This window comes from Cajanus cajan, chromosome 7 (assembly GCF_000230855.2).
Source record: "Cajanus cajan strain Asha chromosome 7, NIPB_CcT2T_4, whole genome shotgun sequence".
Taxonomy (NCBI): Eukaryota; Viridiplantae; Streptophyta; class Magnoliopsida; order Fabales; family Fabaceae; genus Cajanus; species Cajanus cajan.
In genome coordinates this window covers 8849995-8865149 of record NC_138523.1, presented here as the reverse complement: position 1 = coordinate 8865149, position 15155 = coordinate 8849995, and the positions used below count along the sequence as shown (strand labels likewise).

Sequence of the window (15155 nt, the reverse complement as noted above, 5' to 3'; positions counted from 1 at the left end):
TGCCTTAAGTAGTACTCATTGTGGTGACATTGTGAGCAAGGGGATGTTGATGTGGGTGACTTAAATGGTCTGTTGTAGTTGTCTAGGTGTTAAGAAGTGTTTATAGGGTGTGAAATGTTTGTGGTTTGAAAATGTCACAGTTGACTTGTAGATGGTTCCAATCTTATTGGGTCGTTTGACTTGATTGTTGGGTGTGATGGCTTGCTGCAGGAAGACTTTACCCTTTGCTTGTGGATGAATCCCCCATACTAAGGAGTTTTCTAAGTCTTGCTTTTGTTACTCTCTTTTTTAGCTTCAACTTGTTGTAAAAGCTTTGCCTTTATCTTGTATTTGTTATTTTTTACTTGTTTTGACTTTTTCTTGTTTGTTGTATAGATAATAGAAGCATGTTTTGCTAAAGAATGTTTAAATTTTCATTTGTTTATTTTTCAGACAATTCCCTTTTAATGTAGAAAGAGTTTTTCTAAAGCGTGTGACATGTGTTTATACATATGTAATTTACATTCTTAGATATCTATATATATTCATTCATCATCTCTGGAAGGTGACTTTCAATTTCTCCCTCGTAAGTTAGGTTGAGCCCCTTTTTTCTTGGATGCCCTAGTGCATTTCTCTTCTTTTCTGCTTGTTAGGAACTCACGCGGGATTATTTGTTTATTTATTTCTTTTCCTATATCTGGACTTGTCTTATTTTTGTTTAATCATTAACAAAACACGTCATTTTAGTAGGGTCAAGAGGAATGAATAGAAAGGATATATTTATTAAAATCAAAAGCTTTTAAAGAAGTGGATCACAAAAAGGGGGATTTAGAAAGAATGGATGGTTGAGGTAGACTGGTGCTTACAAACATATTCCTCGGAAAACAAAAGTAATCATCCTTCTAATTACCTTGGATTGCGTACTTCAAACATTGGGTGGATTCCTTGGAGGACTCATGGGGTATCCAGGTCACCTTTCAGTTTTTGATCTGGGTGTTCATCTCTTGCCTTTTTCGTATTACCCATAATTATTGCTTAGGACGTATATCCTAGCAAGATTTTTTTTTTAACTAAGATGCTCTTGATGGGTTTTTATCTTGACTATTTTGGCAAGTGTTCATACATAGTACTTTCTCACCGCGTCGGAGTTTAATGGATAAGCTAATTCTTCTCCATCCATGTTGGTGAGGATTAATGCTCTGCCAGAGAAAGTTTGCTTTACTACGTATAGCCCCTTATAATTCGGCATCCATTTCCCTATCTTGTCCTTTTAAGCTGGTAAGAGCTTTTTGAGCACGAGATCCCCCTCTTGGAAGTGTCGAGGATGAACCTTCTTATCAAAAACCTTCTTGATCCTCCTTTGATCAGTCTGCCCGTGACAAATAACATCTACTCCTTTTTCTTTTATGAGGTTCAGCTGATCAAATCTACTCTGTACCTATTTGGCCTCAGGGAGTTTTGCCACGATGAGTAGTCTTAAAGAAGGAATTTCGACTTCTACAGGTAGGACTGCCTCCATACCATATACCAAAGAGAAAGGTGTAACACCAATCAATGTACGAATGGATGTTCTATACCCATGAAAGGCAAAGGGTAACATCTCGTGCCAATCTTTGTAGGTGACGACCATCTTTTGAACAATCTTTTTAATGTTCTTATTAGCTGCTCAAATGTCCCAATCATTTTAGGTCTATAAAGGGAGGAATTGTGATGTTGGATTTTGAAGGAGTTGCAAAGTTTGATCATTATCTTGTTGTTGAGATTGGACCCATTAGTTGTTATGATCTTGTTAAAAATTCCATATCAGCATTTTATATTCTTCTTGATGAAGTTGACCACCACCTTGTAGGTTACATGTGCATATGACATTACTTCGACCTATTTGGTGAAATAATCGATGGCTACAAGGATGAACCTATGTCCATTCAAAGCTTTGGGTTCAATGAGCCCAATGACATCCATGCCCCATATAGAGAATGGCCATGGTGATGTCATGACATTTAATTCATTGGGTGGAACTTGGATGTTATCCACGTATATTTGGCATTTTCTGACATCTTCTTGCATCCAGGATACAATCCTTCTCCATGGTTGACTAGAAATATTCTACCTTCATGATTTTCATGGCCATGGTGTTTCCTGTCATATGGGTACCAAAGGTTCCTTCATGGATTTCTTTCATCAAAGATTGAACCTCCTTGTGATTGACACATCTTAACAATACTGAATCGAAGCTTTTCTTGTAAAGGACTTCCCCATGTGATGAGAATCTGATAGCTCTATGCCTGATCATCTTCTTATCATTGTCGGATGCTCCGATTGGGTATTTTCCTCCCTCGATATACTAATGAATGTCAAAATACCATGGGTGGCCATTGTCTTTTTCATCTATCACGTAGCAATGGGCTTTTACTTCATGATGTTGAATTCTAATGACTGGAATCTCGCTTTCTTCTTTTATGGTGAATATGGAGGATAGTGTGGCTAAGGCATCCACCAATTGATTTCCTTCTCTTAGGATGTGTTCGAAGTTGATTGATTCAAATTGGGGTATTAGGATTTGAATGTATTCCTAGTAAGGAACTAATTTGGTATCTTTGGTTTCCTATTCATCACTTAACTAGTGTATTACTAAAGTCGAGTCATCATAGAGTTTTCATTTCATGATGTCGTTATTGAGAGCAGCATACAAACCTAATATGTATACCTCGTATTCAGCCATGTTGTTGGGGCACTCGAAGTCTAGTCTTGCTGTCACCAGGATGTGCTTACCTCGAGTGACATTAGTATGGCACTTATCCCATGTCCCATCAAGATTCTTCCTTAGTTTCATATTGCTAACCTAGCACACATCCCATGGAACCCTCCAATACTGTAAGGTATAGGATTAAAGGTTTCCCCTCGACAAGAGGCATCAATATTGGTGGGTTTGCTAGACATTGTTTGATCCTTTTGAAAGCAAGTTGGCATTCTTCATTCCAATTCGTCGACTGGTTCTTTTGGAGTATTTTGAAGATGGGAGCACAAGTATCGGTCAATTGAGATATGAAACGGGGTATGTAATTTACCCTTCCTAGGAAATCTTTGACTTCCTTTTCTGTCTTTGGGGATGACATCTCTATGATGACTTTGGCCTTATCCAAATCCATCTCTATCCCTCTTCGTTGATGATGAATCCGAGGAGTTTTCCAAATCGAACTCCAAATGTGCATTTGGTAGGGTTTAGCTTCAATTGGTACTTTCAGAGTCGATTAAACATTTTTCTTAGGTGAACAAGATGATCATGTTCGCTTTTTGACTTAGCGATCATGTCATTTACGTAGACCTCAACTTCTTTATGGATCATGTCGTGGAACATGATCACCATGGCTCTTTGGTAAGTTGCCCAGACATTTTTTAACCCGAACGACATTACCTTATAATAGAACATGCCCCATGGTGTGATGAAAGAAGTTTTTTCGCGATCTTTGATGACCATTCTGATCTGATCATACCCTGAATACCCATCCATAAATGAGAAGATGGTGTTTGTGGCGTATTATCCACGAGCATGTCAATGTGTGGTAATGGGAAGTCGTCCTTAGAATTAGCTCCATTTAGATCTCGATAGTCTATGCAGACCCGTACTTTCCTATTTTTCTTTAATACCGACACTATGTTCAAGAGCCATTTGGGATAATGGGAGACGATCAGGAGTCTTGCTTCTAACTATTTTTGCACTTCCTCTTTTATCTTAAGGGACCATTCAGGCTTGACCCTTCGAAATTTCTGCTTTACAGGACAAACCTCCTCCTTTATAGACATCTTATGTTCAACAATTTCGGGGTCTAATCTCGACATATCGTGATAAGACCAATAAAAAACTTTGACGTATTCCTTGAGGAGTTTTACTAGTTGGCTTTTGGTTTCCTTTTCGATCTTCATACCGATGATGGCTTCTTTCTTATCCTCCACTTGTCCCAAGTTAGCTTTCTTAGTGTCCTCTTGATGAAGTTGGATTATTCGGGCCTCTTGGTATAGTAACCTCTACATATCTAAGGAGAGATCCTCCTCAAATTCAAGCGACGCATCATGGATGTTTTGGATTTTACTTAATTTCATTATCGTTAGTCATGTTTGTTTCTTTTAGATTTTGTATTGGGTTTTAGAATTTGAATGCATGAGAAAAGCGAGAAAAGAATGGAAACAGAGGAACTCTGCATAAACAAATGTGTCTATTATTGATTAAAAAAAATACAAGCCCTTTTATTATGAAAACCCAAGACTTTGGATGGGAGTCGTAGGTCAAAATAAATAATACTAAATAAATAAATAAAACCCTTACGAAGCCCCTGCTCTAGTAGCCTTTCAACACCCCATTTCAAGGAAAATTATCATCATGCTTAGGCAATGGTTGCTTGTCGATGTTAGGTATGTTGGTGTCAAATTTTAACCACCCAACATCTATGAGGCCCTACACGCGGTATTTTAGGGCCTTGCAGTTTTCCACCAAGTGTCTCGGAGAGCCAGAATGGTAGTTACACTTTTCTTTAGGCATGTACCAATGATAGACCATGGGCCAAGGGCCCAATTACCAGAGCTGTGGCTAGAAGAATACAGGAAGAGTTGGACCTTGTGAAGACTAGTGGGCTTGTCAAGCCCAAGGTATTCTTCACTTGGAATACTCTATCATGAAGAGAAGGCTTAGTTCTACTTGTGTATATTGTACAGTTTATACATAGTCTCTTGTATATGTTATTTTTACCTTTGTATTTGTGAGGCACTTTACTTGCTTTTTCTAATGTTTGTATATTGATTTTAAGGTAGGTTACTTGGAGAGTTTAACTCCATTTAACCTCCCTAGTTGATACATTCATTTTGTATTTTTTCAGTAGGGAAAAAGGGGTGGCATTTAGCAAAGCTAGGGAGTGTGCTTAGAAATTGGGCCTGAGTTGGGCCTAGGCAAAATTTTGCATATTGGACTCATTTTGCTCCTAATTTTTCATAGATTTGATTTAGCTAGGTCTCATCATCATATGACGAACCTAACTAAACCAAATCAAGGATTTTCAAATTAATTCATGGAGCCATTTGGGACCAAGGCCGCCTAACTCAAGTGTTTCTTCTTTGGCCGAAATTTCAAGCTACACTTCTTGGTTTTTGAAGCTTGCTTTGCAAGCTTCTAAACCTTAGTAGGGTAAGCTTACCTTACCATGGTTCTTAAGTTAACCATGGTCAAGGTTAGCTTCTCCTACAAGCTTGCTAAACCGTGGGAAGTCAAGCTTACCTTACCATGGTTCCTAGTGAACCATGGTTAAGGTTAGCTTCTCCTAGAAGCTACCTCTACCCTATATATTTGTAATTACCTCTCTTGTACTCACTTTTGACATTTTGAGAAATAAAACTTCAGTTTTCTCTCACTCAAGAGTCCCTCAAAACCGTGGAGAATTCCTCTCTAAGGTTTCTAGCAAAGTTCTTCAACTTTGCCTTGGTTCCTCAAGCTTCCTTCACAAGCTTTAGGAAGTGGCCGAACCTCTTCAAGAACTTCTCCTCCATTGAAGCTTCTTCAAAGGAAATTTCAGAGTTCTCAAGGAGTTAACCTCAAGAAGCATCACGGTCCTTGCATGGAGACTTAAAGAATCAACATTCTTCTCCAAGTAGCTCCATCAACCAAAGCGGGTAAGGAGGGTCCATCTTCTTTGATGGAGGGAGTCGAACCAACATCAAAGCCTCCAAGAGCTGGGTTAGTAGCTCCGTATAGGTGGTGGGAATTTTTTCTACCACCTTGTCCCTTTTGGGCTTTGCTTGTGGTGCAACTCGAATCTTTGGAGAGAAAGTGATAACATTGACCCCTTCTTCCTTCTTCTTTCCATAGATCTTGGGGTCATGACTCGTCGGGACCTTCCTTATCTTTCCACTCTTTAGACCTTGCTCAACCCTTTCACCTATAGTGACTATGTTGACAAAAGGGTTGATGTGTTCCCTATCATCTTGTCATAATAGGGCTCACTCAAGGAGTTGATAAACATTATGATTGTCTTCTTGTCAAACAGTGGGGCTTCTACTTGTGTAGCCGATTCCCTCCACCTCTAGGCATAAGCTTTGAAAGGCTTGTCACTCTTTTTGCTTAGACTCTGTAGATCTAACCTATCAGGAATCAGGTCAATGTTATATTTATATCGCTGGAGGAAAGCATCGGTGAGCTACTTCTGTGTTTGGATTTTTCTTCTATCCAACTACATATACTAGTTGAGAGCGGCGTCAAATAGGCTCTCTTGAAGGCAATGTATCAGGAGCTTCTCGTTGTCTATGCGGGCGGCCATTTTTGACAGTACATCCTTAGATGCCCTTTCGGACAACTAGTACTAGTGTACTTCTGGAATTCAGGGATCTTGAATTTGGCGGAGAACTCAATGTATTATGCCAAGTACATTTCCACAACTTCTTGAACGTCAAAGTTGTGGCGCTCCACAGCTGTCAGCCTTTCTTCCAAGGCATCTAGGTGATCCTTGGAAGCATCCCCAACATTACTAGCACTATTGTCGAAGTGTTGCAGCTTGTTCATAGCTTAGAACATCTTAGCCATTTGTTCCTTGAGCTACATAAGTTCTTCATTAAGCACACAGTTTCTCTCCTCTAAGGCTTTCATAGCTCTTATCCTTTAAGTCCTTGTAAGTACAAAGTGTTGAAAATCCACCTTCAAGGGACAACAATAATTTCTCATTAGACTATTAAATGAGAACAATCGAAGGAGATCCCTTAACAAAGACTTGGTGACTCATCTTTGGGAAAATGAGCTGTCGGTGTTCCTTTTCGTAATATTTTATGATGTGACAAAGGTCACATTGACTTTTTCTTTGTTAGAGGTCTTATTGATGATCCTAATAATACGCACGACATGCATTTCTTATATACTCGTTCAAAAAAAAATTATCTTAGGGGAATTTTTTAAATATAAACAAATAGTTTTGAGCTATCTAGGACTCTAGAAGGTAATTTTTTGGTCCAATCCTGGTCCTAGAGCACTGTGTACGATGCTCGTATTTATTAGCTTCAGATCTGACCGGAATGGGCCATTCCAATCATTGGAACGGGGTGTTCTAGACTAGTTTGTTATGAGTAATTTTCGAAACTGGAACAACCTGTTCCAAAATTGGAATGGCCCATTCTGGATTTAAAATTAACTCGTAACAACCTGGGTTAAAACGATCTATTGCACATTGGGAATGGCCCATTTTGACCTAGGGTTTTTAGGCTTTTTTAGTATTTTGGAACGACCTGTTCTAGATTGGGAACGATCTGTTCCGAGCTCCTAATTCATTCTTTTGGTTTTGGGGCCTTTTGACATCTTGTTGGTCCATTTTATCGTATTTGGGGCTTCGAAATATTCTTTGTCTTGTATTTAAAGGTTCATTTCTTTGTTTGCATGTCCGAACGAAATTAGGTATCTACATGCAGCTTGAGTTGTGTCCATTCCCTTGGCCAAAGGGTTTCTTATATAGTCATTTAGAAGGCAAAAGCATAGAAGAGTTGTCCGATGTGGGACTTAATCCTTTGGATTTCTTAGAAGTGGGACTAAATCTACAAAAAAAAATTCTTTTTTAGGCACCATGCGGGACCTCTAAAGAACTCGTTAATTGTTGGATTGCACTGGTTCTTTGATGGTACCCTCTCAATATATTGATCTTTAACTTCAACAGTCGGATTGTTAAAATTAGGTCTATAGCGAGAGATACTGTCAGAACAAAAACATTGTTTGATATAAGACTCCTCTTTTTTTAGCTGTTGTGCGGGGCCTCTAGAGAATTTGTTAACCGTTAGATTATACTAAATTTCTTATAGAATATTCTCAATATATTGATCATTAAATTCAATGGTCTGATTGTTGAAAATAGTTTTGTAACGAGAGATACAATTAGAACAAAAACGCTATCCAATGTGAAGCTCTTCTCCTTTTTTCGGAAAGGGGAACAACCATTCCAAGGTTGGGAATGGCCTTTTCATGCCCCCAAATTAGGGTTTTGAGTCTTCTGGTGTTGTTTTGATCCATTTAGGTGCTTTATTGGGCCCACGAGGACTAATCGTGTCATCTTAATGACCCTTTGTCTTTAATAGTGGCAATCCGGATGAAATCTGGTGTCTATATGCTTGACTGACAACTTAAGATTTGTATTTCATAGTGATGGATTATTGCACATGCGCGCGTGCGCACACACACATACACACACACACACATATATAATATTGTATTTAGGTGATTTGAATATATAAATCCTAGGTATTTTAGTTTTTCTTTTGCTACTGGTAGTTGATTCCATTAAGTTAGAGACCATGGAGAATCATCACACAAACCAATAACCAAGAAATCTCATACTAAACGATAACCAACAACCCTTTTAAAATACACAAAAATAACAAAAAAACACTAGCCAAAGTGATAATGTTGTCGAATCACTATAAAAAATTAATAGATTTTCCCCCAAAGATTTATAATATAGGAAACAACCTAGGTCATTCTTCTCGAAGATACAAGTCAATTAGATCCAAAATCATGACATCATTAGAAAGGGGATTTTTATCAACATCAAATAGAATTTAGAATATTACAAACACAAACAAAAAATTCAATCAAAAATTATATCGATTCAAGATTTTAATTCTTACGATAAAATTTTCACGATTCAAATTATAACCCAAATTCAATCAACATAAATCAACATGAACATAATCTAAATATAGATCTAAATTTAAATCTATTGAATTTCATAAAAATATGAAACGCAATCGTGATCTCAATTTTATTGTGAAATTCAAGAACGATGAACAATCGGTTTAGGTAATTTAAGTTATTTTAAATCTAGATCTAGATCCAAAATTAATCTTCAAATCTGATTCGGATCCATTAAAAAAAATTCATAATCTTGAAGAATGGAAAATGGATCTAGAAAAAAGAAGAAGACGAGGAGAATTCTTACGATAAAAATAAATTGGGAACTTGAATTTTATCATAAATCATGAAACCTCAAATCGAATGAATAGATTAGACACACATCTTGATCAAAATGTTGCAGTTCCTTTGTGTAGAAAAATGTAAAGAAAAAATTTCAAGGGAGAAAGAAGACAGAGAAGAGAGAATTTAGGGAAACTTGTAGAGTAAACAACTCTAAAATCTAAAAAATGAACGTAAAGTGTATATAACAAGTCTTACAATACTTATTAATAGAGGAATATAATGGACCTAATCTAAGTAATTAAAGACCCAACCCACTATATCAACTAATTACATCATTAAATAAATCTTAACATTACAATCTAAAAAGAAAAGGAAAATATTGTACAGGGCTTAAACATTGCAAGACAATTGTGGGTCACTTAATGTTCAAATTGGTCTTTGTGTCCAATAGAGAAGGTGTAGAACTCTCTCTTATCTTTCCGAGAACACCAAAGAACGCCCAAATCCGATGTCAAGAGCTCTAGATATGGCCTATACAAAAAATAATGTCAAACCAGGAAAAAAATATTATGAAAATTAACTAGAATTTATAACTAAGACTAAAATAACTCACTAGAACAAATTAAAGCTAATATATCATAATATGATACTAATATAAGTCGAATAAATAAAAAATAATACATAAAATGATATACAAAAATTAATCTATCACAAAGCACTTGGAACTTTAATACTTAAAGCCAATTCATCATTGCTTCTCCTCTCTCTTGCATTGCCATCTCAAGCTTAGTGCAACAAAGCGACCGTTGATAGTGGTAAAATGGAAAAGTCATGTCTTGAGAGAAATTGGAATGGTTGGCGAAAAGTGCTCCTTAGCATAACAAGAAGCAAATGCTAGTCTCTATGGCTTTTTTTTTTATTATTTTTTTTTTATTAAGTATTCATGATATTGGTATTAAGTTTCTGTTGTTGAAAAAAATGATTAATTTTTGTCAAGAACCGTAAATATATATAAAATAGGTAATTTTTTCTCAACATAAATTATTTCATACTTAAAATCAGGAGTGAAATTCTAAACAATTATGTTAAAAGCTATAAGTTGCTACCATTTTTAACCCAGTGTCTCATCATGCTTCGAACTTTTGAAGTGACAAGCACTAATTGGTGGTGCATGTGCGCTATGGAGATTGTTCGTAATCAGGGTCCCCAAACACATGGGAAACTAACGGTGTCTAAGACGAGGAAAGTGGACACAAAAGCTCTGCTTTCCTTATTTGACGGTAATTTCGTAGCCTTTCACAAGACCCCTGACATGTGTGACAAGAAACCATTATTTTTCCCACTATGGGGATGCATTGTATTTCTTTCTTCAATAGTCAATTAAATTAATTGACTGCATTTCTCCATACACTTTTAGAGTCGGTCTAGTAACGCGAGATTGAAATAATATTGTTGTCTTTGTAATATCTATGAATTAAAATATTGTTTACACATTACAAACATACAAGTGTTGGATTTTTAATTTTAGCTAAAGAAGATTTCAGTCCTATCTCTAAACATCAAGTCAATATTTTAGTTAAGCAATGTATTTTCTTGTTACAATTAAATCAGATTTATTGGAGGTTGAAGTCTGATGTCCCGCAATAAAAAGAAAAATGAAGACTGTCACAAGATTTATAAAAGAATGCTTGCAAATGTAGTATTTCCACTATAAAAATTGCTAATAATGCATTATGTAATACACTATTATTAGATAAAGTTTATTAAAAATCACAAATTTATTCTTAAGGTTTTGCTATTCTTTTTATTAATTTGTTATCAATAGAAAACATTACAATAAAAACAAAGCTTAAATATACGACTTTGTATATATTATTCTCACATCCACAAATAGTTCAATCCTAATGATTCAGTTCTGCGTCTTAATTTTTTAATGCTTGTTCTGTCTCTTATTTAATATTTCTTTCTCCTGATTTAATAAATTTTAGTCGACGATAGAGTGTATGTTAGAAATAGTGTGCTAGCACTTCCTCTTTCTATAATTATGTTACCTGCCAAACTTGACCATAGATTGAGTTTTCTTGTATATTATGACTGAACCATAAGATGATATTGGTGTAAATAAAGCACCAACTTACCAACAAAGTAGTGGCCTCATGAGATTAGCTATGGTAATGGTATCATGATGAGCTTATCACTACGATTCATAATGTGTGATTAGAAAATATCTGTAAAGTTACATCTAAAGCATATGGCATCAATGTCCACCAACATGCACCAGAAATGCTATATAAGTAGTATATGCCATGTTCAATTAATTCAGAAAACCTTAGTCCCAAGACAGAAAATATCAAAGAGAAACACTGCTCCTTTGAAAAATGTCAGACATTCTCAAAAAAATTGCAGCCACAGAGAAACAGAAATTTGAAGTCAAGTTCGGTAGGAAGAGTGTTGTAAAAGCACTCAATCCTTCACCAGAGCCATTTTCAATCACTCTCTCAAATCTTGACCTGCTTTCAGGTCGTTTTCCTGTTACATACTTGTATTTCTACCACAAACCAGAATTAGCCAACTTCAAGGCATTTGTTGAAACTCTTAAAACCTCTCTAGCACAAATACTTGATCACTATTATCCCTTTGCTGGCCAAATTGTTCAGAATCCCAAAACTAGTGAGCCTGAGATCATTTGTGACAACAACGGTGCACTAGTTATTGAAGCTCACACACATGTCCCATTAAAGGATTTAGATTTCTATAATCTCAATGAAACTCTTCAAGAAAAGGTAGTCTCAGTTGAACCAGACTTTCCCTTGCAAATTCAGGTGACAGAATACACTTGTGGGGGAATTTCCATAGCATTTACTTTTGATCATGCATTAGGTGATGCTAGTTCCTTTGGTAAGTTTATTGCTTCATGGTGTGAAATAGCTCAAAATAAACCACTTTCATGCACACCAGACCATACCAGACATCTTTGTGCACGTTCTTCTCCCAAATATCACCCATCCTTTGATCAAACTTTTATGAGGTGCACCATAAAAGAGATACAGAACATGCCAATGAACCATATCTCTCTTAAACGCCTTTATCATATCGAAGCATCAAGTATCAACATGCTGCAGAAACTTGCTTCAGTGAATGGTTTCAAGAGAACAAAGATTGAGGCTTTCTCTGCATATGTATGGAAGATAATGACTGGTGCCATTGATCAAAGGCATGAAAAGTGCAAGATGGGTTGGTTGGTTGATGGAAGAGAAAGAATGGTAATAGGTAATAAGAATTGTATGTCAAATTACATTGGCAATGTCTTGTCTTTGGCTTTTGGGGAGGCAAGTATTCAAGAATTGAAGGAACGATCTATATCAGAGATTGCCAACACAGTGCATGAGGCAATTTCAAAGGTCAACAATGAGGGTCATTTTTTGGACTTGATTGATTGGATAGAGTGCCATAGGCCTGGTTTGATGCTAGCAAAGGCAGTGTTGGGTCAAGAAGGACCAGTCATAGTGGTGTCCTCAGGACAAAGGTTCCCTGTGACAGAAGTTGACTTTGGATTTGGGACTCCCTTGTTAGGGACAGTGTACACTTCCATTCAAAGGGTGGGAGTTGGTTACATGAACCAAAGGCTAAGTGCCAAGGCTGATGGTTCATGGACTGTGTCTGCCATCTTGTGGCCAGAACTTGAAGCTGCATTGCAGGATGACCCAATTTTCCAGCCCATGTCTGCATCTCATCTTCAGCTTTAGTGCTATACATTGCTTTTGATCTTCTGTATGGTTCGATATCAGTGTCGTTTATTGCAAGTTTTTTTTTATAAGTATTCCAATAAATGTTGTCTAATTCTTAGTTTGTTATTAATGTTTGTGTAGTTAAGCATAACAACATGAGTCTTTTTGGATATAAACTCAAGCGTTTTTTTAGGGTTTTTCTACTAAAAAAATACTCTATATTTTTTTTTATAGAAAAACTCTAAAAAATGTTTCTATATTATATTTAAACAGACTCTATATCAATTATTAAGAGTCTATTTAGATACAAGTCATAAACGTTTTTGAAAGTTTCTCTACTAAAAATAATGCATATTTTATAATAGAGAAACTCTTATAAATATTTCTAAACTTATATCTAAATACATTCTAACACTTTAAAAATAACAAGCATTCTGAATATCAAATGCAATTTATATGTCAAGAGATTAATTGGGGACAAAGAGGAACAACACTTCTAAACGAGCATAAGTGACAATCACTATCAAGAAGATCAATCTAGTAATTTCAATTACCATTAATTTACCTTTTAGCATTGTATTTTTTTAAATAATACAATTTGTTTATAATACACTTATAACATTACTTTAAATGCTATTTTTACATTTGAATTAATTAATTTTGACAAGCAGTAATTTTGTTTCAAAAGATAAAAGTGATATGTTAAAAATAATTTATACACAAATAAGTGAATTATATATATTTTTAAGAAAATAACATTGAAAACAATAAAAAAATTATTGCTCATAATATATTAAAATTAAAAAAGTTATAGAAGTAAATTATATATAATTTTCGTATTTATACAAAATAATAAATACATAATCAAATTATGCACCTAAAAATAATATTGTAATTTTTTTATTGATTTGATCATATCAACACTAGACTAACTAGAGTTAATAGGAAGAGCTAAAAATAACATTAAAAAATATCAAAGATCTGAAAGTATAAGTGTTCAAACTATTAAACTAAACTAAATTATGATAAAACTAAAAAAAATTTCTTCAGCTTTTTAACCTAAATAATTAAAAATATATATTTTGTAAAATGATTTTTTTAAAAAATAGATTATTGAAATAAGTTATTTTGGATACGTAGAATTAAGAAAACGTCATTGGGAGTGACGAGTTTCAGAAACCGTCACCACCAATGGCGCCACCCCCAGAAGCAGAAAATGTCAGGGGTGTTGATGCCTCTTTCACATGTCCAATCACCATTAGAGAAAGAAGAAGAAAACGTTAGTATGGCTGACACCTTCTGGGAAACGCAGAAAACGTCAGCCTGGTTGACACCTTCTAGTGTTGGCCAATCAACGCGATGGTGTGGCGTTAGAGCGTCTGATGTCTTGCATGCTTCCATCTCGTCCAATAGTGCTTCGAGAAGGAGCAGAATCTCTCATCTCTTCCCTTTTAAGCTGAGGGTGAGGATGATGGAAAATGTCACTAGATGAGGGCCTAGGGATGGCAAAAATACCCGCACCCGCGGGTATCTGTGGATAAAGCCTGCTACGGATAATAAATGGATAGGCTAATTGGGTACCCGTGGATAATGGGGACGGATAATTTTTTACCCGTTTATAAATGGGCCGGGGGCGGGTATGATGATATCCATACCCGCGGGTACCCGTTTAATATTATTTTTTAAATATCCTAATTATCCTTGTACCACATAACCCTAAAACTACACTCTCTCATCTTATTTTCTTACAAAAGTGAGGTTGATGAAGTTACCGACATGTGTTAAGCATGTTATAGAATTATGTTGGATGTAATTTGATTAATTTTCTAGTTTTGATTGGACCAATAAGATTTATGTATTTTAAGTTATTTACTTTCATTTGCAATTATGAGATTGAATTATTGTAGCTTTGTGATGAGACTTTAACTTATTTGTGAGATTGATGTATTTTAAGTTATTGATTATCTTGAATTTTTATTATTATTTCAACAAAATTAACGTTAAATAAAAGTTCAAAATTAACATTGAATTTTTATTTTTAATATTTCAATGACATTAAAATATAAACTTAAAATTATTTGTAATATAATTTTTTTAATTACTTAAAATTTTATAAATATCCATGGATATCTGTGGATATCCGCGGGTATTCAAGAAATTTATGGATACCCGCGCGGATATGGGGTGGGTATGGGGCTAATTTTCATTCAGCGGGGCGAGGGCGGGTTTACTATTACCCACCCCCATGGGGCCCCATTGCCATCCCTAGATGAGGCAGAAAGAGAAGAGTGAAGTAAAAGAGAGAGAGAGAGAAAGAAAGAGAAGAGGGGGGAAAGGAGGAGAAGAGGTAAGTTTAAATATTTAAATTTTTTTAATGTTTTAAAGAATTATACTATTTTTTTCATGTATAATTTTAGTTTTAAAAATATATTTGTGGGATATTTGTTGATGATTAAAATTTAGTATATGTGAAAATAATATTTTTTTAATTATAATAAAGTATTAAAATTATTGTT

General features: G+C 35.4%; 1 protein-coding gene across 1 annotated transcript; it reads left to right on the top strand.

The window, feature by feature from the left end:
- The first annotated feature begins 11220 nt into the window (after positions 1-11220).
- Positions 11221-12831, top strand: LOC109794767 (HXXXD-type acyl-transferase family protein). The gene has a single exon (XM_020354210.3). It carries the CDS (start codon positions 11290-11292, stop codon positions 12655-12657), a length of 1368 nt encoding a protein of 455 aa, XP_020209799.1. The 5' UTR covers positions 11221-11289; the 3' UTR covers positions 12658-12831.
- Positions 12832-15155: the final 2324 nt, after the last annotated feature.